We start from the raw sequence: 25,391 nt of genomic DNA, 5'->3' as shown, positions 1-25,391 counted from the left end.
GATTTTACTATTTAATGAAACCACGCGTTACAACAGCTAACCTACCTAGAAATACTCAGGGATGTTATTTATAAAGTACTGAATAAAACCATTTTTTTTTTTTTTACATGTAAGGGTTTTAAAACATTGCTTATCCGGTGTACGGCCCAACTTGAATGCACCATTAAGTTAAAACACACAGTATAAGCGCACCTGTTGGAAACACCGGAAGTCCAGAGAACCAAATGAGGCATTGCACCCAGAAATCAAGTTGCGCATGCGCATATTTATCAAAACACCGACGCAGCAGCAATGATTTTATGACGATTTTCTGAATAAGAAATGTAGTGTCAAGTAAGATTTTTGTCGTTTTAGCAACTCGGACCTTGGTAACGATTAAACTCCAAGTTTGAACAAGTGAACATGTTTTATTTACCGACAAGTAATTGTGAGTAACAAGGCTGTGGCAACAATAGCTACTATGCTAACGTGCAGCTAATTGACAGTTTGGTTTGTGGACATTTGGCTATATTACAAATGTTGTTTTAATTCAATAATTGTATATTAGCACTCCCAAAGTTCAGTAAAGATGGCTCCGAGATATAGTGTTGTATATTATGATTTTTATTCGTCTGTTTTAGCTGATTGAACGGTAAGAGGATGGATAACGTTACCGTGTCAGCTGCAGAGGGGACCGCTGGGTGTCCCCTGGTCTCTGAGGACATGGAGGGGATCTGCGTGATGCCTGATCTTAGCGCCATAAAGACCGAGCAGTCGGTGAGTCCGACCCCCGACGAGCCAAGCCCTCAAAATGTGGCCATGGGAATCAAGTTCATCCTTCCCAACCGCTTTGACATGAATGTTTGCTCCAGATTTGTAAAGTCTCTCAACGAGGAGGACAGCAAGAACATTCAGGACCAGGTGAATTCGGATCTGGAGGTGGCTTCTGTTTTATTTAAAGGTAAGGTCTATCTCCAGAGTGGAAATCTGAGTATCAATTCTTTAGTGCACATGAATCAATACTGTTTGTCAACAAAAAGAGATTTGTCCTCTTTCTTTCAGCTGAGTGCAACATCCAAACGTCCCCATCACCAGGTATACAAGTCCGCCACGTTTACACGCCGTCCACCACCAAACATTTCTCCCCAATCAAACAGTCCACCACACTCACCAACAAACACCGGGGCAACGAGGTTTCCTCCACACCACTTTTGGTCCATTGTAAGTGCTGCTGCTGTGTTTTATTTATTCATTGTAATTATGAGCATAAAGGTTCTAATTGTAACATTTTCTTTCCTTCTTTTTCCAGCTTTATCTATTCATCAGCTGGCAGCCCAAGGAGAAATGGTGTTTTTGGCCAGTAGAATTGAACAAGGTGGGTAGTTTGGCATCGTTGTTTTTAGAATATATATTTTTAACCGTCAGTAATAAAAATGTGAACTATGTGAAATAAGACTCATATGCATGTCAGTGTTTGACCTAAATTATTGCTTTAAAAGTATGCTAGTGTTTTTCTGTTGTATTTCTTATTAATAGTAGTGGGTATTTTACAGTTCCTAATTTCTGCCTTGAACCAGAAAAGAGCAAACTGCTCCCTCCAAGTGAGGGTCAGTATTTGCCTCAAGGAGGAGTTAAAGTTTCTGGGTCTCTTGTTCACGATGATGATAGAATGATGCAGGTGACGGGTAAAAGAACTGGCCAGTCATCTGCGCTAATACGGTTGTTGTTCTGCTAAATGGGTTCTTGATTTGTCAGTCTGTGTACGTTCAAACCCTCACCTATAGTCATGAGACATGGCTCATGACCAAAACACTGACATGCCAGATATAAACGGCTGAAATGTGTTTTTGCGTTAAACCGGCTGGAGTCGGTCTTAAAGACAGACGAGGAGCTATTGACGATCCTCATCATTCTGGGCTTAATTGTGTCTTTTGACACTATTTCCGATAACATCCCTCTGGACAGGGAATCTTCTGCTGGCATCACTACCACACCACGTAGCCGGTTTAAATCTCATCTCTGGCTGCACATTGCATGTTTTAATGTGAATCTGCTAAGCAAAACCATTTCTAGTCACTGTTCCTCAAGGTTCTGTCCTGTGTGAATAATACAGGGGGAAATTCATTTAGAAACCCTATTTTTTGAAAGCATTTTTCGCTATATATTTGTGATATAAACTCTTAAAGCTCTTGCAAATCACACTTTAAGGAAGTACATGTTTAAGTTGTGTATAACCTGTGGTTTTGGCTCAAAATTTGCTTTTGAAATCCTTTATATTATCGTTTTTTTTTATTTTGTGCTTGCCCTGTATTGTGACCTTGTGTGCAGTGAAAGGTACTTACAAATAAAATGTTATAATCATTTATAAAGAGGGAGAGGCTCGAAGTACAGGCTTTGTTCATTTGCATCGAAGGAAATGAGTTGAGTGAGAGTGTAATCCACTCATTTTTCTAATGCCAGCATTGGGTGGAAAAACTCTGATGGGTGCATCTCTGGTTTGTGTAACTTGGCTGATATCCCTTTTTAATCCTTTAAAATGTGAAGAAAACTATTTTCAAAATATATTTATATTTTTTGCCCCATTCTTTCCTCTCATGTTCACCATTTATAAATGAAGCTCCCCTCCTGTATAAATATCTCTCCTTGCCCAGTTCCTCTTCATGCAATAATTTAAATCTAATTTATAATAATGACCTTTAGAAACAATTTCCTTGTACCCCTGCAAACTCCCAACAGATTTTAATGTCAAACATATTTATTTGTGCAGAGACTGTCATCAATCTCCAAGACGATGAAGGTTTCACCCCTCTTATGTGGGCAGCGGCACACGGACAGATCGCCGTCGTTGAGTTTCTGCTCCAAAATGTACGATGAAATAAATAAATCGGACCATGTTGTTTCATTGATTCACACTGAAAGCATTCATTGACCTTACCATCCTGCAGGGGGCCGACCCAAACCTGCTGGCCAAAGGGAGGGAAAGCGCGCTGTCTCTGGCCTGCAGTAAGGGATACACAGACATAGTGAGGATGCTCATCGACTGTGGAGTGGATGTCAATGAGTACGACTGGGTACAAGTTTTAGTTTACCTCCCGTTCACTGCATCACACTGTGGTCGATACTTGTGATAATCCTTGGTTTGCTTCTGTGCATCACTGTTTAAACATTTTGCTATTATCTTGATCTTCAGAATGGAGGAGCCCCTCTGCTGTATGCTGTCCATGGCAACCATGTGCGCTGTGTTGAGATTTTGTTAGGTGAGGAGAGGGAGGAAAATTTTACTTTTTTTTTTTTTTTTTTTTCAAAGACCTGGAGGAAAAATCTGTAGTTAATTTGTTTGAAAGCATTAATATTCCATGTTTTGTTTGCCTCATCTAACACTAACATGTGCATTAATTCTGGCTTGTGTCTTCCAGACAGTGGCGCTGATCCTACTGTAGAGTCGGATTCAGGATTCAATGCGATGGATATGGCTGTTGCTATGGGCCATCGAAATGGTGTGTGAGGAATAAACTCATCCTCTAGCTGCATTTAGCTCTAATACAGTGCTGGTCAAAGGTTTACATACCCTCATCAGGGGCATGAATATTTATTCAGCTTACAGCTTAAAAACAACTGGGAGCACAACTTGGAGGTTATTATAAATGTTCTCTGATCCACACACAGGAATACATTTTAAACAGACTAAAGTTGAAACCACCTATTATTACACCCTTATGTAAAAAAGACACAATCTTTTCATCTTATCTGACAATAAATCAGACAAATGTTTTATTTTGAGTCAGTATTTGGTAGAATTGTCTTTAAACTGTATGACAAGCTAGAGACATTTAGGTTGTCCTTCCATAAGCTTCTGTCAGCAGTTTGCTGGAGTTTTGGTCCATTCCTCCTGACATAACTGGTAAACCGAGTCAGGTCCATTTGCCGCCTTGGTCACACACACACCAGGTCTGCCCATGATTTTTCCATGAGATGAGACTGAGATGAGAACTTTTCTGGTGGAAACTCCAAACAAATGACTTGAATGTGGTGGTATGATTAGGGTCATTGTTCAATTGGAAGACCCGTTTGTGCCCAAACTTTGACTTCTTGACTGATGTCTTGAGATGTTGCTTAAATATCTTCCTGATGCCATCTATTTTGTAAGAAGCACCAGTCACAACAACTCCCCCACAACATGATGCTGCCACTCCTATACTTCACACTTGAGATGGTGCTCTCAGGCTTCCCCCAAATGTAACAGCGGCCATTAGGGCCGAACATATCGGTTTCAGTTTCTTCCAGGACAGGGATCTAAAAATAAAGGGGTCTCTTGTTGCATTTGCAAACTGTAATCTGACTTTTATGTTGGTTTGTGGAATAATGGTGTCTTTATCAGAGTTGTCTAGCAGTTCATGAAAAGGCCAGCTTCATCCAAATACAAGGTCTTGTTCTGGGGTTTGTTGGCACATTTTGCACCGAAACTCATTCATCTCTGGGACACAGAACTGTGTGTGCCCCCTTCAGGTATCTGGTAACTGAACTAATGGAAAACCAGACTTGTAGAGGTCCACTCCTCTCTTCTTGATATTTTAGCTGATTTCTTTTGATTTTATTCATTCATTTTTTATGTCAAACAAGGAAGCAGCATACTGGGAGCTTAATGGTATCCATTCCATGGCCCAGTTGGAACACCCAACTGTGTCCATGTCCCTACCGTCTAGCTATTCATTTGAAGTGAAGCTAAATGGTTCAGAAGTAGTTGTTTTTCTTCTATTCCGTCAGCATTGTACAGTACACTCGTACCACTGGCAACTGAGCAGACCTTCAGCATGATACTACCGCCACCGTGCTTCACAGTTGGCACAGTGATTTTAGTGTCGTTGACTCCCCTAAACATTTGTCGTGTCCTTGTGGACAAACTGCTCAATCTGTCTTTTCCGGAAATAAAACCTCTAGGAGTAATTTGGCTTATCCATGTGGGACTTCAAGTCGTGCTTTTAGGTGTGGATTTTAGATCATAGGTTTTATTTTTATTCGGTGTCATCAATTACTTCACTGTAGATGGTTTCACTGGTGTTCCCACAGTTTCCAGTTATCGGCTGGCTTGAGCCTTGGTGGTTCCCGGGTTATTCCTGAGCAGCCTAACCAAATTCTCTTCATCTGAAGATGACGTTTTGGGTCAGAAACTAGGAAACCAGTTACTTTGTATGAATTCTACAGTTTCTGTATCAGGTTGTTTCATAATTGTCTGCAATTTAAACGAATGAATAAAAAAAAAATCTTAATATCTGTGTTTGTGTGTTTAGTTCAACAGGTTATGGAGGCCCACCTATTGAAGCTACTGATGGGAATCAGAGAGTGAACTCCTGGAGAACAAACCTTATAGGACATTGTTTGGTGCTGGACAATCATGTAGCGTGCCCTGGATTTCAGCCTGTAGGAATAGTTTGGTGTCTAGAAGTTTTTTAAGCTGTGTTGTAAAATATTATTTATTTAATCTTGCGACACACCTTTTTAGTTGTAACCCTCTTTAAAACAGTCATACTCTGTGCTTTAATGTTAACGTATACTCTGGAGTTGTAAATGTAATCAAGTTGGGAACGAGTTGCAGGCCACCTGTAGTGTGCTGCAATGCGAGTTTGATTTAGTTAAAAATGAGCAATGTGGGTTTATCCTGTCCTCATATATTATTATTACCCCCTTTTCACCTGTTTTAAATAACTTTTCTAACCACACTGAAACCATTTCTAAGGTAAAGAAAAAAAGGTTCTCATCGTCATGTCTGGTCTTCACAGCAAGCACATTTCAGAGGCACATTGAACTGTGAGGTCATGAAGCTGCCAACCTGTGAATTTACTTTGTGTTTTTTATTTATTTGAATTTATTGCGACCATTGTAGGGTCAGTCGTGTTCATGTACAGTGATGCTTGGATGTTTTGTGAATTTGAAAAGACCACACACTGCAATTCAACAGCCCAAAGTGGCATTGTGGTGCTCTTTGCAGTTTTGTATCAGATGGCTTGTGCATTAAAACAGTCGTTATGTCTTTCTACTTTAAAAAGCTCTTTTATTATTTTTAAAGCTGTTTAAAACAAGAAAATAATGGGTGGCCCATCCTCTGGACAAATTATGCTGGAATTTATTTAATTTGAAAATATAAAGATTTGTATTTGCTGCTATGTGATGTGGTTCTGGAAAGCTTTCCTAAATAAATTTTTTAAAATCCCATTATATTTTTGCCATCAACATTAAGACATTTGCCATATTTTTTTTTCTCAGTTATAGGAAGAAATCCCAATGCACAGTTAAAGGTACTGCATACTGAATTTATCAAACACTGAGTCACTGTGTGCAAACTAAGAAATCCGTTTGTTGAAATGGGTTTTATGTACAGAAAAGACAAAAACGTGCCACAATTAAATAAAAGCCCCCCACAGAATGTGTCCTTTGTCATAATAAAAAAGGATAAATCATTAAACTATATAACTATATAAAAAGTCAAATTAAAAAGTTTTCAGAAAGCTGTAATTATTTAAATGTGTAGTCTATTGTTTTACATTAAAGGATTTATCAGTACCTATAATAACTGTTCACCAAATAATAATGTAAACACATACCATAGCTGATCAAACAGATCCTATCATCTGATTGGCCAACCTACACAGCAAGACAGTTTCAGACCAATCATATTACCTTGAACAGAAAGTCCCGCCCACCAAGCGTAATTGGTAAGGCTGACAGATAAATTCTGTATTTCAGACAGCACAGGAAACAAAAATTTTAAATTTAAGTGATTTTGTTTTGTAAATTAAAAATATAGTTTTATTAAAAGGATGAAATGTTACTCAGAAATGTTTATTTAATGAGTGCTTTATATCAATTAATTGTTGATTCATGGCACCTTTGTCTCTTAAAAATCTAGAGCAGGGATGTCCAAGGTGCAGCTTGGGTGCCATTAGCCAAACATCTTTACTTGCACTAAAACGCTGTTTGTCTTATTGTTGAGATGGTAAAAATAAAATATTTTTTGTAATTTTAGTTTAAAAAAAAATATTTTTTTTATATTTTGACAGCACTTTTGACTTGATGACGTTGGCCCAACATGACATTAGTGCACTCCACTGATCTAGAGGGTCAGTCAGTGGGCGGGGCTACAATTGCTAACCAATCAGATTTTGGGGTCTGGTTTAGAAGGCCCAATGATATTTTTTGGTGCACAGTGGTACTAGACCTACGAAATAAACAGATTCTAATAAATATTTTACCATTTATTTTAAACTTAAATGATAACATACATCTATTTGTGTTTCAAAGTTACATTAAAATAAACATGGATACATTTATTTACAGTATTAATTGGTAATTTTACTTAACTGATCACATTTGTAAAGATTTTTAATGATTTACTGGATTGTGGTGCTGACAGTTCTCCATATATGAGGCAGCATGTCAGGTAAAGTAGGACAGATAATTACCTCTAGAGGAAAAGTCCAGGTGAAACTTGACAGTTTTCTCTAATCAATCAATTGAAAGTAGGTTTGGTAAGGATTACATCATCCATCTGGGTATTAATTACATAAAATAAATAAACCTTAACATGAAAGGCAGTCAATCTCAATGCAGACACAGCAGACACACCAAACCTTAATATAATTGAAATATTATGATGAAAACTGAAAAAAGGTCCATAATAAGGCTGCATCCCACAGACTGGTCAATGAATATCTGCTGTATATAGAGGTCAGTAACTCCAACCCCAAGAGCTGTTTTTGCCTTTGGTCCAGCTAAACAGAAGTTATTTAGAGCCACAAAAGCAACATGGCTCTTTGAAACCAAATAGCTTCACTTTATGTCTACTACAGGACATTTCATCAGATTTTTTTTATTAAAGAATAATTTGACTTTTTTAGGTTCAATACATTTCCTTTAATGGCACTAAATGTTTTATAGAAAATTACATGAAAAAGACCATATAGTTTGCAACCTAGACATCAAAACAAATCCATAAAAAAAAGGAATGCGTGGAGAAAAAAAAACACCTAGGAAAAGTGCTAAAGCTAGCATTTTGTTTAATTACCTTTACATTTTATGCTCAGATCTTTAACATTTTCGGCCAAAACTAAGAAACACGTGGCAAGTTGCAGACCCCTGGTATATGGGAACATTGAATCCTGAGATGTCATTAAAGCCTGAAGATGCAACAAAGCATTGGGATTTTTTTTAGCTTTTATTAATGATTTCACATTTTTTGTCAACACTGAGTGCTTCCATTTTAATCTAAAGCAACTCCAAAGTGGGAAACCTTTTAAAACAATGGAGGAAGGGTCAGATGAGGTGTTGAAAAGTGCCAAACAGTTCACTACATCCTGAATGAATGACCACTTTAAAAAACAATAAACAGACACATTGTTCTGTTTAGTAACGGTAGCAAAGGTTTATTCCAGATATGGGGATTTTAAGGAGGCCACAGTTCAGTAACGGAGGAAACAGAAGTACAACCTGGGCATTGGACACGTCTTTACACACAATCTGACTTTAAATGGACATTAAGAGCACAACAAGCATGTGGCGTGCCTGGTGGCAGAGGTGGAATGAGCGATATATACCTTACACCAAAATACTGTGACCCCAGTTTTCATACAAAGTAAACTACTCTACAAAATGACTTGAAAAATGACTGAATTTACTGAGGTGTTGCACATTTTACAGAATGCTCAATGCCAAAACAATGTCTCGTCAATCAACTTTCTCAGGTGTTTCGCCTGTCGACCCTCCACTTCTTCAAACAGAAATAATATCTCGTGCCCCACATGGTCCTGTCGAGTTCTGCCGTCTCCCCGTTCCCTCTAATTGGCCTCGTCCTTGGATGCTTCATCGAAATTCTCCACCAGATCTGAAACAACACAAACACGGAGGTCTGAATTGGTCCGAGTGGGAGAGAAAGTCGCCTCCATCTGTGCAAAACGCTCTCAGAGGACAACTCAGGAAGAGTGCGTTTATATGAAACATGAATCCTGCCTCCTGTACAGATCCTTCTCAAAATATTAGCATATTGTGATAAAGTTCATTATTTTCCATAATGTCATGATGAAAATTTAACATTCATATATTTTAGATTCATTGCACACTAACTGAAATATTTCAGGTCTTTTATTGTCTTAATACGGATGATATTGGCATACAGCTCATAAAAACCCAAAATTCCTATCTCATAAAATTAGCATATTTCATCCGACCAATAAAAGAAAAGTGTTTTTAATACAAAAAACGTCAACCTTCAAATAATCATGTACAGTTATGCACTCAATACTTGGTCAGGAATCCTGTGGCAGAAATGACTGCTTCAATGTGGCGTGGCATGGAGGCAATCAGCCTGTGGCACTGCTGAGGTCTTATGGAGGCCCAGGATGCTTCGATAGCGGCCTTTAGCTCATCCAGAGTGTTGGGTCTTGAGTCTCTCAACGTTCTCTTCACAATATCCCACAGATTCTCTATGGGGTTCAGGTCAGGAGAGTTGGCAGGCCAAGTGAGCACAGTGATACCATGGTCAGTAAACCATTTACCAGTGGTTTTGGCACTGTGAGCAGGTGCCAGGTCATGCTGAAAAATGAAATCTTCATCTCCATAAAGCTTTTCAGCAGATGGAAGCATGAAGTGCTCCAAAATCTCCTGATAGCTAGCTGCATTGACCCTGCCCTTGATAAAACACAGTGGACCAACACCAGCAGCTGACACGGCACCCCGGACCATTACTGACTGTGGGTACTTGACACTGGACTTCTGGCATTTTGGCATTTCCTTCTCCCCAGTCTTCCTCCAGACTCTGGCACCTTGATTTCCGAATGACATGCAGAATTTGCTTTCATCCGAAAAAAGTACTTTGGACCACTGAGCAACAGTCCAGTGCTGCTTCTCTGTAGCCCAGGTCAGGCGCTTCTGCTGCTGTTTCTGGTTCAAAAGTGGCTTGACCTGGGGAATGCGGCACCTGTAGCCCATTTCCTGCACACGCCTGTGCACGGTGGCTCTGGATGTTTCTACTCCAGACTCAGTCCACTGCTTCCGCAGGTCCCCCAAGGTCTGGAATCGGCCCTTCTCCACAATCTTCCTCAGGGTCCGGTCACCTCTTCTCGTTGTGCAGCGTTTTCTGCCACACTTTTTCCTTCCCACAGACTTCCCAATGAGGTGCCTTGATACAGCACTCTGGGAACAGCCTATTCGTTCAGAAATTTCTTTCTGTGTCTTACCCTCTTGCTTGAGGGTGTCAATAGTGGCCTTCTGGACAGCAGTCAGGTCGGCAGTCTTACCCATGATTGGGGTTTTGAGTGATGAACCAGGCTGGGAGTTTTAAAGGCCTCAGGAATCTTTTGCAGGTGTTTAGAGTTAACTCGTTGATTCAGATGATTAGGTTCATAGCTCGTTTAGAGACCATTTTAATAATATGCTAATTTTGTGAGATAGGAATTTTGGGTTTTCATGAGCTGTATGCCAAAATCATCCATATTAAGACAATAAAAGACCTGAAATATTTCAGTTAGTGTGCAATGAATCTAAAATATATGAATGTTAAATTTTCATTACTACATTATGGAAAATAATGAACCTTATCACAATATGCTAATATTTTGAGAAGGACCTGTATATGCTGCAATGTGCTCAACACAGCACCACCTTATGAAAGTATTCATACCATTTTACCCGTTTTCACATTTTGGCACATTACAACCTCAAACTTTACTGTATTTCATTGGGATTTTATGTTATGTTTTTAAATATTTTACAAATGAAAAAGCAGCGTTGTTCACCGCCTTTTACTTTGATTAACCCTAAATAAAATCTAATGCAAAGACTTGCCCTAAAATGTGGCATTATTCGTGAATTCTCCAAATCTGGACTTTATGGAAGGGCAGCAAAGAGAAGCCTGTCTGCAGTTTGGAGACGGAGCAAACGTGGACGAAGGAGCTCTGTTCCGATGAGACCAAAACAGAACCTTTTGGTTAGTCTCCATATGTGTAAATCTGGTAGAGACGCGCACACAACCACAATGAAACGTTTCTGAAAGATCCCAGTCACTTTTACAAGATACTCAGATTTCTGTTGATTATTTTTGTTCAACCAAGAAATTTGTTTGTGACAGGAAGTCAGACAGGCATCACAAAAAAATAAAAAAAAAGTAAAAGGAGGATAAAATGAGAAAAAAAAAGATTTATATTTAATTTTTTTAATGCCATGTCTAATATTATTTTAAACCCTTCTTAATCAGCATTACAGCTATCTTCTGCTGACCGGCTTCCTGTTTGCCTCCTCACTGACAATTTCTATTTGGTGATGAGCTCTTTTGAGTCTTTCAGGTTGGAAGGTCTCCTTATCACCCTCATATTGAGCTCCCTTCACAGATGCTCAGATTCAAGGCAGGAGTCTGGCTGGGCCACCTCAAAATGTCAATATTACTTCCAGTCAGAAGGAACAGGTTGCTAACACAGAGTTTTGATAACATTCAAGCAGAAAATATTAACCTTCAACTGTTTGAATTGTAATCTGGTAGTGATCCTGGTACAAGACTGAAATAACATTTTGGTTCTCGGAATATGATACTGGGCCTGCTTTCTGGCATCTGGAAGAGAAACGATGACTCCAGCACTAATTTGACTCTTTAATTAGCGCTGGAATATCGAGCTACAAATGCAGATGTTGGAGGCATGGTTTGTGAACACTGGAAAACAAAAGATACAAGTGGTTTTAATTCTTGGTATTTTAAAACAAACCCAGTTAAAAAACTGCAGGTCCAGTTTAACCTAAATATATAGAAACGTTTCTGGAGTCCAAAAAGTGGACTTTTCCTTTTTTTGATTTTTGAATGACCATGCATCAGACCCCTAAATAATATTATATTAATAATAATCAAAAATAGTGATGGATAAAATGTTAGAAATCAAGGTGTCAAATATAGAGCATGGGATTTAAATATGTACTCATTAAATGACTTTCGGATACATATTAACTACCAACCCATTTCACAAGCATCAACAGTTTTTATAGTGGAAGAAAGAAAAAGGTAACTTGACAATTATGTGTTTCTTTGTGTTGGTCTCTCACCTAAAATCTGAAAATACAAGTAAAAGTTTAAAACGTGACAAAAAGCAAAGGAGTCAAGAGCAGCTTAGGAAGTTGGCTTCTCCCTCCTCTGCGAAATGTGAGAAAACTCCATGTCCAAGTCAGTCACAGAGGGTCAAGGGTTTAAATGGAAACAATTTGAAAGGTCTGGGCAAACATGTTCCCTTCAGCGGGAGAACAAAAAGAAAGCCCGATTCTAATAATATGATGGCGAGGGCTGTTGACCCCTGCGCCATCATCTGCTCACATGGTGGAGTGGGTATGTAATCGTTTTGCTGCATTAGTGAGGACCTGCGAAGTCCTGGGAAAAAGATGAGATCTTTTTCTAATGACAACCTCATGTGTTTGGAGCGCTTTCTCCACAAAGAAAAGCAAACCGAGTCGGACAACGTCAAACACTGAAGAGAAGGGTTAAACAAAGCTGAACATTGCACCATCATCAAAAGAAACCGATGGATTCTGTGCCTGCAACCTTTTTCCCAAACTGAAAGGCAAGCAAACCGGCAACATTTATTTATTTTAGCCAGAGGAGAAACATCTTGATGCAATGGTCCCACTACACGAATATTTCGTTTTTAATTAGCAGAGTATGCAGATGTGCACGCTCTCACCTGGAACATCGTCGTCTTCCTCTTCTACTGCTGCAATCGGTGCTTTTCCGTCTGCAGCTGTAGGTAGAGAAAACGCATTGGCACAACATTCGAAAAGGGTGGTGGGGGTCTACACCTAAAATCCACAAGGATGTAAGATTACAGACCCTGTTTGGGGAGAGCCTCGGCGAGTCTCCTCAGGCTCGTCAGGCTGTCGGCTCCCAGCTGGTTGAGGATGCCAGGCAGCATCTCCGTCAGCTGCTTGGTCTCGGCGTGGCCGGTGATGGTGAAGGTGTTGGCGGCGAGAGAAGCTTGCACTTTAGGGTTGTTGAAGTGGATGACTGTTCCCTGGTTTGTGAACATGTTCACCTGGAACAACACTTTGAAACGTTAGCAAACGAGACGGCGCAGGACGGACACAGATTCACCTGCAGCCCAGGTCTGTGGCGCCCACCTCTTCGATGCCGGAGATGTTGTTGACGCCGAGCTTCTTTAGGGAGAACTGGAGCTTCTTGTCGTCGGCGGTTGCCGTTCTGTGTACAACCTTCTTCTTTCTGCGGGCGCTTCCCTGTGAAGAGAGACGTGGAAGCTTCTCTGTAAACCTGGAGGTCCTTGATGTAACAAACAGTGGCATAAAGAAGTATTTGCACCCTTACACATTTATCACACCCAGACTTCAAGTTAAACAAATCCTGTTAATTAGGAGTTCCTAATGAACCTGGTCCTATGTGGAAAAAACAATTGCCCCCTAAACCAAATAACTGGTGTTCCCACCCGTGGGGGCCATAACTGCCATAACAGCTAATGGGTCTTTCACATCACTGTGAAGAAGTTTTGGCCCTCTCTTCTTTGCAGAATTGACTCAATCCAGTCATTCTGGAGAGACTTCCAGTATGGACAGCCTGTGTAAGCCCATGCGACAGCATCTCAATCAGATTCAGGTCCAGACTTTGACTAGGCCACTCCCAAACCTTCATTTTGTTTTCAGATTGTTTCGGATCATTGTCCTGCTGCATAACCCAGGCACACTTGGAAATATTGCTGCTAAAGAACAGAATTCATGGCCCTATCAGTCTAGCAAGTCAGGCCTTGAAGCAAGAAAGCAGCCCCAGACCATCACACTGTCACCATCAGCCCAATGTAACGGGGTGTACACCTTGGAAGAAGCTTCTCATCAGTCCACAAAATATTTTCCCAAAAGTCCCTGGGATCTTCAAAATTGTTTAAATGGGAGACAGGCCCTTGTGTTCTTTCTGGTCAGCAGTGGTTTGACCCTGGAACTCTTCCCATTGATGCTATTCTTACGCAGTCTCTCTTTCACTGTTCAATCATGAACATTGACCTGAACAGAGGTAGGTGAGGCCTGCAGTGATTTAAAGGCTGTTCTTTGTGGGCTCCTGGGTTAATATTTGATTAAATCTAGGAGTAATTTTGGTAGGCTGGGAAATTTCACCACTGTTCCAGGTGTCCTCTGATTGTGGATAATTGTTCTCACTGTGGCTCACTGGAGTACCACAAATAGACTGATCGACTTCAAAGACTTTGTCATCCTTTATCGAATTTCTTTAGATCAGGTAATGTGTCGGTTTTTGAGATGGCTTTGGCCTACTTCATGTTGTCAGACAGGTTTTGTTGAAGTAATTTCTTGATTCTACGTGTCGGGCAGTAATCAGGGCTGGGTGTGGCTAGTGAAACTGAACGAAACATATGTAGTTTATTGCAGTTCATTCATGATTTAAAACCAGGAGCAATTAAGATGTCATTTCAGGTCAGGGTGGTTTGGATAGATTTTATTAACCCCTTTACTAAAATATTAATATTAAGATTTGTTGGCTCTGAAATACTTAGGTGAGGCAAAAGGTGAAAAGCAGAAGAAATCTTCAATGAAGCAGACAGTACCTGAACATATATTACGTAAAAGACCTTAAATAAAATATGTTTTGGTATGATGTCCAGATCCAAGTTACCTTTCCGCCGATGCGGACTTGTGCTTGTAGTTTAGCGAGTTTTTCTTGATTCATAATTGCTTCTTTCATCTGCAAATAAAAAAAATGTATATGGCATTACATGACGTCAGTGCCGCAGATATTTTTCAGCCAAACCAAAGATTTATGAAAATAATGAAAAACAAAGTCACATAATGGTACATGATGCAGGAATCACCAACACAAATCCCACCTCCCAGACTGACGGGATCTAACTCCGTAACCAATATCCCTAGATGAGAAACATTAGGGTTTTAATCTTTAAATGAACCACTTATTTGATACTTGCCAACAGGGAGAATGAATCTAAATGTAGCAGAGAGAAGATGGTACTGCCAGATCCACTAAAGGCCAAACGTTTGGAAGCAACTTCAACTTTTTGCCTTTCTAACAAACCTCTATAGATTCTGGATTCTTTACCATTTGATCAGACTTTGCTTCCATTGGTACGAACCATCTGCTCAGTTTATCTTTAAGTAAACATTGACCTTGTTAATGTTGAAAGAATGTTAAAATGAAAAAAAGGCTTCACTTTTAGGGTTGAGGGGATTTGCTAGAGTCACAACTCCGGTGCTATACTGTTAAAGCAAGAGGAGTTCACTTTGAAGGAAGCTGAGACTGAAGAAAAATTCAAATACCTGATAATTAAAGTAAAAAGGTATTTAGATAAGGGAGATTTTATTGCTGACCAATAAAACTAGGTGGCTTTTTGGTACAAATCTGATCTTACTTTCACACTAATAGCCTGTACCTTCAGAAAAGGTCTGCATCCTGCTGTTCATAAACAAACCTAAACTAGTTAGGCAAGTTGCCAAACTAGTTCCATTTGGGTCCAAGCCCATTACCGGTAGAAAGGTAAATCAAGGTGTTACAACGTTAGTTTCAAGACCGTTGAAATTTTCCATTATAACATTGGTTCGATGGTTTTAAGTTCTCTTAATCGAGGTTTCTCCAGTGGTTTGGAGCTTTCCTATGGTTTCATTTTTGTGTTAATACTCAGCCGGTGCGACATTAGCAGAACACGACATTGTGATAGCTTTGATGAATATTGCGATGATGACTCAAAGTAGGATTAACCCAATTTTCCTTCCCAGTGTTTTTCTCTTCCATCATCACAGTGTCCCCACTGTTCTACCTGAGCTTTAGGATCCAAGTAAGATCCATGTCAGATGTGGGCATAAAGGGCAGTGAAGGTACATCCAGTTAACTAAATATAATAATAGCAAGCAGAGTGTTGATGCATGGCACCTCTAATATTGTATCCAACCAAATAAGGCCTTTGAGATTTCAATATCGCACACACTGATATTATTGCAATGACGACTGCACACCATTTATTGTGCAGCAGTATTTTTAAATTAAAGTAATCGCAATGTGTCAGAACCTAAAGCCTAATTTCATTTTGCTTGTGGTCATTAAAAGATTTGAGCTTATTGGGCTGGATCAAAAGTTCAACATTGACATGTGGAAAATTTTAACTTTAACAATAATTGTTTTTAAAAAAACATTATTTTTTGTTCAGTTTTCTGCCAGCATGGCGCAGATCCAACCCTAAAGCTTAGGGATGCACGGATATGAACATTTGGGCCGGCATCGATGTCAGACCAACATTTACCAATATTTTTTATATTACATCTATTTCCTTTCCCTTGTGACACCGTGAAAAACCAACCGCATTGTTGACATCGTTTCTCAGTTTCAGTTAAACAACCCACTGTCCTGTGCTGCACCGCTATCACACAACCAACCCCTCCCCTCCCGAAACACACACACACAAACGGCAACAAGATGGAAAGAGACATCGGTTGTTAATATCTAACCCAATCTTATTTATACAGATATGTTAAAAAAGGACAACATCACAAGATATGAAGCAAAGTATTTTCCTTTTGATGATAAAACTAGTGACAAATCTAACTTCAAAAACAAAAGAAAATGATTGGAAATTAGGGAGTAAACACAAACCTCCACATAAAAATAACAAATTCCAACTTAAAGATATGAAAAAAAAAGTACAAGGAATCTCAATAGGCCATTAAATGATTCCGAAACTAAAGGGGATACAGAAAACGTCTCACAAAGCAAAACCAAGCTAGGATCTACTGAAAGCAAAACTCACATCATTCAAACCTCCCATTAACTATCCAGCAACTACTTATGCACCATAGTGGTTATAAGGTCACAGGTTCAAAAGATGGTCACGCAGAAATCATTAATAATTTTTTGGAATGTCTGCCCCCAACCATTTTACACGAAATCAGATCTTGACCATTGAAATTAAATGCAGTTTAGATTATTGGTGCACCATTTCAGAGGTAAAGATAAATTCACTTACATAAAGTCTGTTTATGCCAGTTTAAATAAACAGAGATGCGTCGATGAGGCTTATTAGGTCTGACCTGTCAAATCCTACTTCAATCAATTTGTAATATGGATTATAACCCACGTTTATTTACATGACGTCAGTAATCATTTATGCACATTGTGTTATCACTGCAAAAACGGAGCTCTATCACTTCCGCGGACCTAAAAGAGCTATTGGAAATCCTAAGCCTGAACGCAATCTGATTGGATAAAAAAGTTAAAAAGGCAAACAAATCAAATATATTAACACACATGGGCAGGGAGCAGCAGTTTTAGTGTGGGTGTGGTAATAATATAAGCGCTCAAGATTAAGTTTAAAACGTGAGGAAGACCATATAAACAACTTCAAACGAGCCATTAGTAGCACCGTATGACAAAATACCAGCACAGCTGCTAATATTATTACCATCAACAGAACAAAAGCTACAAAACTCAAGCGATTCTCCGGATTTGTGACAGGTGCTGTGAAAGGGCGAAGCCAGGCAAATCCCCCCAAAAACTGTTTAGTCGACAAAATAAGCTAGCAACACATCATTCAACGTCAGAACGATTTTAGTTAGCCTGCATTCAGTCTAAATGATGATTTTTATAGCTTTTAGGTGAGAAAGCTGGAGGCTAACTATGACTAGCTTCGCTGCTAGCAGCACGGCCTGTCACACCGTCACACAGATCCGTGAGTAAGGTTAGCTTCACACCGCGGCGGATTTCAGCCATCCGGCCGGGAAAGGCTTTCGTTTACCTCTTGTCGTCAGATCAGGAGATAACAGTGCAGGGAAGGAGGTATTTAAAGCTCCTCACTGACCTGTAAACTAACAGCAGACACATGCGGGGAGCAAGATGGAAGCGAGAGAGGAGGGAGGACGTGACGTCCGACAAAGACGTGAAGCGTTATTGGGTGTCAGCTGCCCTGAGTTTAGTTATGCAGGTCGCAGGCAACACCCGCTCTTTATGAAACTGTCTGTAAAACTTCCTTAAATTAATTTAACTGGTTTAGTAGGTTTATAAAAAATAGGTCTGAACTGCACATAAAATTTATTGCAGTTGGCCTATGAGATTGTTAGTTTTTACATGAACATGAATGATAAACATTTACACGTGCAGCATGTTTACAATGATTAGCGCTAGGAACAGTGGCGTGCACAGACATTTTGGGGGGTAGGTGCTCAAGGGGGAAAAAAGGGCACCTTGTGCGGCACATGGAGTTGTTGGTTGCCTTTGTAGGGTGAGATTTATAACAGGCACAGCATTAACATAATTTATATGTGTTACTAAGCACCCACAAAACAAACTGTCCTGTGGGATGTAGGGAAATGACCACCCAGGAAAAAAAACTCAAAACAAGAAAGCATTTTACAAAATTCTTTAAATTAATAAGGCAACAAAATGATCATAGATTGATTTAAAGTTAGACTACTGATTCACAACCTGAACTTCCTGAGTCAAATTTGAAACTTACGTTATCCTTCATTTTCTCTTTACACACTGAGAACAACGTGTTTGTCTTGACTATATCATTCTGTACTTTTATCACAAAATGTCTTCTGCACCAAATAACCTTATGTTGTAGCAAAGCAGATTACACTGCCAAATTTACCAGGTAGGTCACACTAAATGAGTTATCTTCAGTAACCAGTAACCATTCTACAGCGTAAATCAACTATACCCAGAAAATAAGTTATAAAATCTTTATAGTCAAAATGAAACCAACATCAGAGAATATGATCATAAGAAGAATCATCTATACTTCTGCATGTAGCCAGTGTGATTTATGACAGAAATTATTCTTAGAGAATAAAAATGAATGACATTACAGGTCCTGAGAACTGATAAGATGTCTGCTATTTAGAAATTCAAATACTCTGATCACATCATTTTTACACACACAGAAGTAGAAAATACAACTTAGCCTACATGCCCCACATTTAATAATGTTAACCAGCTCATTTGGCCATATTTGCAATAAAAAAAAAAAACATGAGTCAAACAGAAGTCATCAAGGACCATTATAGCAAATGTAATACGTACATCTATGAGATAGATTTGAATTTCTTTATTTCTTCTAATCTAAGAGTTAAATCGTAGACATTCTCCTGGCACCTGGTGACGGCCATAGAAGACATAGCGGGTAAAGGTATGCCATTTATTGGCCTGTTCTGTTTAGATAAAATGGTGGCAGGTGAAGTTTTAATTTTTTAATCCGACGTTTAGGAAGCAAGTATATTCGTTTTGTTTGTTACCTGGATGGTTAGCCGGCCTGTCTGCAGGGCATGGCTCTATCTGATGGCGGAGGGGAGGAGAGGAAAGAAGAGGTAAGCTGCACCAGCGCAGGTCCACCTCTCCACTGAGAGACACACGGGGCGGAACAGGATGTGTGCTGCCGAGGGGGGATGGGAGGTAGTTGTGGATCAAAATTTCAAAACGTGGCGCACTGGTATTAAAGACCTTTAAATTCAGAAATTGTACCTTGGGGCCCTCACTAGACACTGTAAAAAAAAAAAAAAAAAAAAAAGGAGGACACTTTTTGTCCATAGGATAAAAGGGCAGGTGCTCTAGCACCACCTCATGTCTATCTGTGCACGTCCCTGGCTAGGAATATGTATAATATACTAGTTTTGATCCAAACAATAATAGAGGTAGAATTCATAACGACACGGCTTATTAAGGCAGCTGCAGGATTTTTGATTAGATAATTAAAAGAATTTGAAATACAATACTAAGCAGGACTAGAACTCTGGCACACTTTTGTGACTGTAACTCTTACAAAGTGTTCTTATCAATGGATGGACTACACACACATATTATTGTTGAACACGTTGGTAGAGTTCAATTATCTGGATAGCTCATTACTAACTTTCTGGATACCTACAAATATGCATACGTAACTTATGGCACGTCAAATAAAACTTTCCAAAACTGACTACTGAAAATCTAGAAACACACTTTGGGTAGAGTCAAAAAAAAGTTAAATAAAAGATTCTACATCCTTCTTTTCACAGAGGCTGACGCTGTGTTGATGTTTATAAAAATTCCACCATGTTCAGCAAGAATGAAGGGGAATTAGAATTTGTTTTTTATGAAATGTGCCATAGCTGACAGTAAGGTGGATAAAATGTGAAAAGTGAAATATAAATCAAAGTGCATTCCAGTGTTTTATTTAAATGTGAATAACTTTAGGTGTAAATAAATGAAGGCAATGATGGCAAAAGAATCATTTTCAATACTACCAATGCAGAGCATACCAAATCCCAATGAGCCTAATGCTAGTTGAAGTGATATACCATAACATACCATAGCTCTTTATTTCTAAAGCACTTAAAAGAACAGCATAACAGCTGGTTAAAGTGCTGTACGTAAATGTAAGAAAGAGAACATGAATAAAACAATAAAACCGCTATAAGACAATACATAAGAGCTATTGAGAACTTTAAACTCTACAGATACATAGAAAAAGTACAACATTAATACACGGATGCATATGAAAAAGCCGAGCATAGAAATACAGTCCTCCTTGGGTCATTTTCAACCAATTTAAGATTTCAGAAACAATTTGAATGTCTGCTTTGGGCAAACTAAATAAAAGAGTGAAGTCCTCAAACCAGGCGACAGCTGACCATTGGATTCACTATTCACCCTAACCCCAAAACAAGAATCATGCCTGATGAATCAAAAACTAAAAACAGTATGCCCAGTAACCTCTCCAAATAGTTAAAAGGCTGGATTTGTCACTGGAGGTGGCCACTTTTAAACCAGTATGGTTATTACTGTTCTGCTCTTTCATAACAGCTCCTCCACAGTTCGTTGGATTTGGCTATTAGTTGCACAGGAGGTGGAGAGATAAATCCATATCGACTAGCTCAGCCATCAAGAACATTTCAACAACAAAAACGCAATTAGTGCCCTGATTGTATTGTTTCTTAATTTAGTAAGAAATAGAACACCAAGTCAGAGACCTCTCCCCAACCCGAAGGCGCAGGGATACGACCCTCTCATCCACTGGGGTAAACCCCAACACGAGACAGCTGAGCTGGGGGGCAACAATCAAACCCACACCAGCCCGCCGCCTCTCCACGTGGGCCACTCCAGAGTAGAAGAGAGTCCAACCCCTCTCAAGGAGATGGGTTCCAGAGCCCACGCTGTGCGTCGAGACGAGTCCGACTATTTCTAGTCGATATCTCTCGACCTCCCGCACAAGCTCAGGCTCCTTCCCCCCCAGCGAGGTGACATTCCACGTCCCTAGAGCCAGCCTAAGCATCCGGGGATCGGGCCGCTGAGGTCTCCACCTTCATCCGCCACCCAATCCTCTTTGCACCGGTCCCTCACGGTTCCCCCTGCAGGTGGTGGGCCCACTGGGGGATGGCCTCGCGTCTCTCGTTTGGGCTTGGCCTTGGGGCCGAGTGGTAGTGCAGAGTACCCGGCCTTCTTGGCGTCCCTGTCGGGGGTGCTGGATAGTGACCCTCCCGGGGACTCCATTATTCTGCTGGGGGACTTCAACGCCCACGTGGGGAACGACAGTGACACCTGGAGAGGCGTGATCGGGAGGAATGGCCTCCCCGATCTGAATCCGAGTGGTGTTTTGTTATTGGACTTCTGTGCTAGTCACGGATTGTCCATAACGAACACCATGTTCAAACATAAGGGTGTCCATCAGTGCACTTGGCACCAGGACACCCTAGGCAGGAGGTCGAGGATCGACTTTGTTGTCGTATCATCAGACCTTCGGCCGCATGTTTTGGACACTCGGGTGAAGAGAGGGGCTGAGCTGTCCACTGATCACCACCTGGTGGTGAGTTGGATCCGCTGGAGGCGGAGAAAGCCGGACAGACTTGGCAGGCCCAAGCACATAGTGAGGGTCTGCTAGGAACGCCTGGCGGAGCCCTTGGCCAGGGATGTATTCAACTCCCACCTCCGGGAGAGCTTCGACCAGATCCCGGGGGATGTTGGAGACATAGAGTCCGAGTGGACCATGTTCTCCGCATCTATTGTCGATGCTGCTGCCCGTAGCTGCGGCCGTAAGGTCTGCGGTCCCTGTCGCGGCGGCAATCCCAGAACCCGGTGGTGGACACCGGCAGTAAGGGATGCTGTCAAGCTGAAGAAGGAGTCCTATCGGCTGTGGTTGGCTTGTGGGACTCCTGAGGCGGCTGACGGATACCGTGAGGCCAAGCGTGCTGCGGCCCGGGCTGAAACTCGGGCCTGGGAGGAGTTCGGTGAGGCCATGGAGAAGGACTACCGGTTGGCCTCGAAGCGATTCTGGCAAACCGTCCGGCGCCTCAGGAGGGGGAAGCAGTGCTTTGCCAACACTGTTTATAGTGGGGGTGGGAGACTGCTGACCTCGACTGAGGACATTATCGGGCGGTGGAAGGAGTACTTCGAGGATCTTCTCAATCCTGCCATCACGCATTCCGTGGTGGAAACAGAGGCTGGGGACTCGGGGTTGGACTCTTTCACCACCCAGGCTGAAGTCACCGAGGTGGTTAAAAAGCTCCGCGGTGGCAAGGCTTCGGGGGTGGATGAGATCCGCCCTGAATACCTCAAGTCTCTGGATGTTGTAGGGCTGTCATGGTTGACAGCCCTACAACATTGCGTGGCGGTCGGGGACAGTGCTTCTGGACTGGAGGACTGGGGTGGTGGTCCCCCTTCACCCGGAGGGTGTGTTCCAACTACAGGGGGATCACACTCCTCAGCCTCCCTGGTAAGGCCTATGCCAGGGTATTGGAGAGGAGAGTCCGACCAATAGTCAAACCTCGGCTTCAGGAGGAGCAGTGTGGTTTTCGTCCCGGCCATGGAACACTGGACCAGCTCTATACCCTCTACAGGGTGCTCGAGGGTTCATGGGAGTTTGCCCAACCGGTTCACATGTGTGGACCTGGAGAAGGCATTCAACTGTGTCCCTCGTGATGCCCTGTGGGGGCTGCTCCAGGAGTATGGAATCGGGGGCCCTTTATTAGGGGCCATCCGGTCCCTGAACGAGCGGAGCAGGAGTTTGGTCTGCATTGCCGGCACTAAGTCGGATCTGTTCCCGGTGCATGTTGAACTCCGGCAGGGCTGCCCTTTGTCACCGGTCCTGTTCATAACTTTTATGGACAGGATTTCTAGACGCAGCCAAGGGCCGGAGGGGGTCTGGTTTGGGTACCAGTGAATTTCGTCTCTTCTTTTTGCAGATAACGTGGTCCTGCTGGCCCCCTCTAGCCAAGACCTACAGCATGCGCTGTGGCGGTTCGCAGCCGAGTGTGAAGCGGCTGGGATGAAGATCAGCTCCTCCAAGTCCGAGGTCATGGTTCTCGACCAGAAAAGGGTGGCTTGTCCTCTTCAGGTTGGAGGGGAGTTCCTGCCTCAAGTGGAGGAGTTCAAGTATCTCGGGGTCTTGTTCACGAGTGAGGGAAGAATGGAGGGGGAGATTGACAGACGGATCGGTGTGGCTGCCGCAGTAATGGGGCGCTGTGCCGGTCCGTTGTGGTGAAGAGAGAGCTGAGCCGAAAAGCGAAGCTCTCGATTTACCGGTCGGTCTACGTTCCTATCCTCACCTATGGCCATGAACTTTGGGTCATGACCGAAAGAACGAGATCCCGGATACAAGCGGCTGAAATGAGCTTCCTCTGTAGGGTTGCCTGGCACTCCCTTAGAGATAGGGTGAGGAGCTCGGCCATCCGGGAGGGGCTCGGAGTAGAGCCGCTGCTCCTCCACATTGAGAGGAGCCAGTTGAGGTGGCTCGGGCATCTATACCGGATGCCTCCTGGACGCCTTCCTCGGGAGGTGTTCCAGGCACGTCCCACCACCGGGATGAGGCCCAGGGGACGACCCAGGACACGCTGGAGGGACTATGTCTCTCGGCTGGCCTGGGAACGCCTTGGGCTCCCCCTGGAGGAACTGGAGGAGGTGTCTGGGGAGAGGGACGTCTGGGCGTCTCTGCTGAGTCTGCTGCCCCCGCGACCCGGTCCCGGATAAGCGGAAGACGACGAGTACGAGTACACCAGGTGATGTATAAATGGAAATATCAAATTGATTGCCATCTTACTGAGCAGTTAAAGAGCATTGCCAATGTGGTTAACAATGTTTAATTGCTTAGGTAAATGTATACAATCAATTTCCCATCTAATTAATAATCATTTAACAGATCCAAAAGCTGTCTCCTCTGCACGTACTTCTTCGTTCTAAATTAATGAGCCCTAAACATATACAATGAGAATAAAGATGCAAAAGCTGCTTCTGAGTCAACATAAGCTAGCTAAAGCATTAGTTTTTACAGTTTGTATGGCAGAAATTAGATATAACCTAACCTTGTGAGTGTTTGCCGAGTTTATAATCTGTTCAAAATATTTATAGCATATAAGAATACAAAGAAAGTATAATAATAATAATAATCACAAATCCTTCTTTATTTGTGTGATGCCTCCTTGTAATACTTCTCGGACCGCTGGAAAGTCTGTGCGTTGTCCTTTGAATGGTGCCACATTTGTAATGAAAATGTATTTGCGGGTTGAGCAACAATAATGAGTAAATTGGTTTTGCAGCTGAGAAATTTGCCAAATCTTCCCTGATAATGCCAAACAGCTTTTGGTGGAGGCAGTATGATGGTGTGGGGAGACATCTCCCTCACTAGAAAAACAATGCTTGCCATCATATAAGATATTGAGATGAGAAGTGCAAAGGAACCATGAAGTAAATAAATACTTAAATGAAAAAGAACTAGCACAAAAAGTAAGGAAATTTTTGTTTGGAAGAATTTTCGTTGTACTATGTTGTAACAATGCTTCCTGTATGGTGGCGGACAAGGGCAAATGCGCAGCAAACAGCGAAAATGTGCTGCAAACAAATGAATGATTCAAACTCCATAACCAATGCAACAGAAAAACGCTGCAAAAAAAAACAACAAATGCTGCAATCACAGTAAATAAACAAAAGCAAAAGGGAAAATGCTGCAAATAAGAAAACAACAGCAAGTTTAAAAAAAAGCTGCAAAAACAAATTGCTGCAAATACGAAAACAGCAGCGAATAGCAAAAAAAACAACAAGTTACAAAAGCTTCAGTCTCGCTCTACAAAATGGAAGTGCACCAGACCACTAGGGGGAGTCGACCGCCAACTCATATCGGACCAGACCCTCAGTAAAGACATTTATTGGATTGTCCAGAAATAGCTTGGAGGGAAGAGAGAAAAGGTATGTTTTCCTTATGGAACTCTATTTTCCTTCATGCCTTTTTAAAACAAGTGCCAGACCACAGCAGCATATTTATGTCGGTAATATTAGTGGTCGACTGCCTCTATGGTCTGGTGCACTTCCATTTTGTGGAGCGAGTTTACAGCTTTTTCTACCTTGCTGTTGTTTTTGCTGCTGGCTGTTGTCTTCGTTTTTGCAGCATTTTTTCATTTTTTGATGTTTGTGT

At 41.5% G+C, this 25,391-nt stretch overlaps 2 protein-coding genes across 4 annotated transcripts; one reads left to right on the top strand and one right to left on the bottom strand.

Moving 5' to 3' along the window:
* The first annotated feature begins 205 nt into the window (after positions 1–205).
* On the top strand, positions 206–6,189 carry ankra2 (ankyrin repeat, family A (RFXANK-like), 2). Of its 2 annotated transcripts, none has more exons than XM_047371769.1 (9): positions 206–333; positions 621–940; positions 1,042–1,200; positions 1,289–1,354; positions 2,747–2,844; positions 2,925–3,050; positions 3,170–3,236; positions 3,396–3,476; positions 5,268–6,189. In XM_047371769.1, exons 2-9 carry the CDS (start codon positions 640–642, stop codon positions 5,321–5,323), a joined length of 954 nt encoding a protein of 317 aa, XP_047227725.1. In that variant the 5' UTR covers positions 206–333; positions 621–639; the 3' UTR covers positions 5,324–6,189. The 2 variants fall into 2 exon arrangements, with proteins under 2 accessions (XP_047227725.1, XP_047227724.1); XM_047371768.1 differs by having other exon boundaries at positions 234–427.
* Positions 6,190–8,169: 1,980 nt separating this feature from the next.
* btf3 (basic transcription factor 3) lies at positions 8,170–17,905 on the bottom strand. Of its 2 annotated transcripts, none has more exons than XM_047373063.1 (6): positions 17,814–17,905; positions 14,630–14,698; positions 13,117–13,230; positions 12,830–13,031; positions 12,684–12,740; positions 8,170–8,854 (listed from the first exon to the last, which is right to left on the bottom strand). In XM_047373063.1, the coding sequence occupies exons 2-6, from the start codon at positions 14,696–14,698 to the stop codon at positions 8,808–8,810; spliced, it is 489 nt and encodes a 162-aa protein (XP_047229019.1). In that variant the 5' UTR covers positions 17,814–17,905; the 3' UTR covers positions 8,170–8,807. The 2 variants fall into 2 exon arrangements, with proteins under 2 accessions (XP_047229019.1, XP_047229020.1); XM_047373064.1 differs by having other exon boundaries at positions 17,751–17,899.
* Between the last annotated feature and the right edge of the window lie 7,486 nt (positions 17,906–25,391).

Source organism: Girardinichthys multiradiatus, chromosome 8, assembly GCF_021462225.1.
Source record: "Girardinichthys multiradiatus isolate DD_20200921_A chromosome 8, DD_fGirMul_XY1, whole genome shotgun sequence".
Lineage (NCBI taxonomy): Eukaryota > Metazoa > Chordata > Actinopteri > Cyprinodontiformes > Goodeidae > Girardinichthys > Girardinichthys multiradiatus.
This window is presented reverse-complemented; position numbering and strand designations above follow the sequence as displayed.

Coding starts and splice junctions, on each gene's coding strand:
- ankra2 (XM_047371769.1), top strand. CDS start 640: ATGGATAACGTTACCGTGTCAGCTGCAGAGGGGACCGCTGGGTGTCCC. Junction 1,201..1,288: donor CACACCACTTTTGGTCCATT/GTAAGTGCTGCT, acceptor TTCTTTTTCCAG/CTTTATCTATTCATCAGCTG. Junction 3,237..3,395: donor CTGTGTTGAGATTTTGTTAG/GTGAGGAGAGGG, acceptor TGTGTCTTCCAG/ACAGTGGCGCTGATCCTACT.
- btf3 (XM_047373063.1), bottom strand. CDS start 14,698: ATGAAAGAAGCAATTATGAATCAAGAAAAACTCGCTAAACTACAAGCA. Junction 13,231..14,629: donor AAGTCCGCATCGGCGGAAAG/GTAACTTGGATC, acceptor CTCTCTTCACAG/GGAAGCGCCCGCAGAAAGAA. Junction 12,741..12,829: donor CGAGGCTCTCCCCAAACAGG/GTCTGTAATCTT, acceptor CTCTACCTACAG/CTGCAGACGGAAAAGCACCG.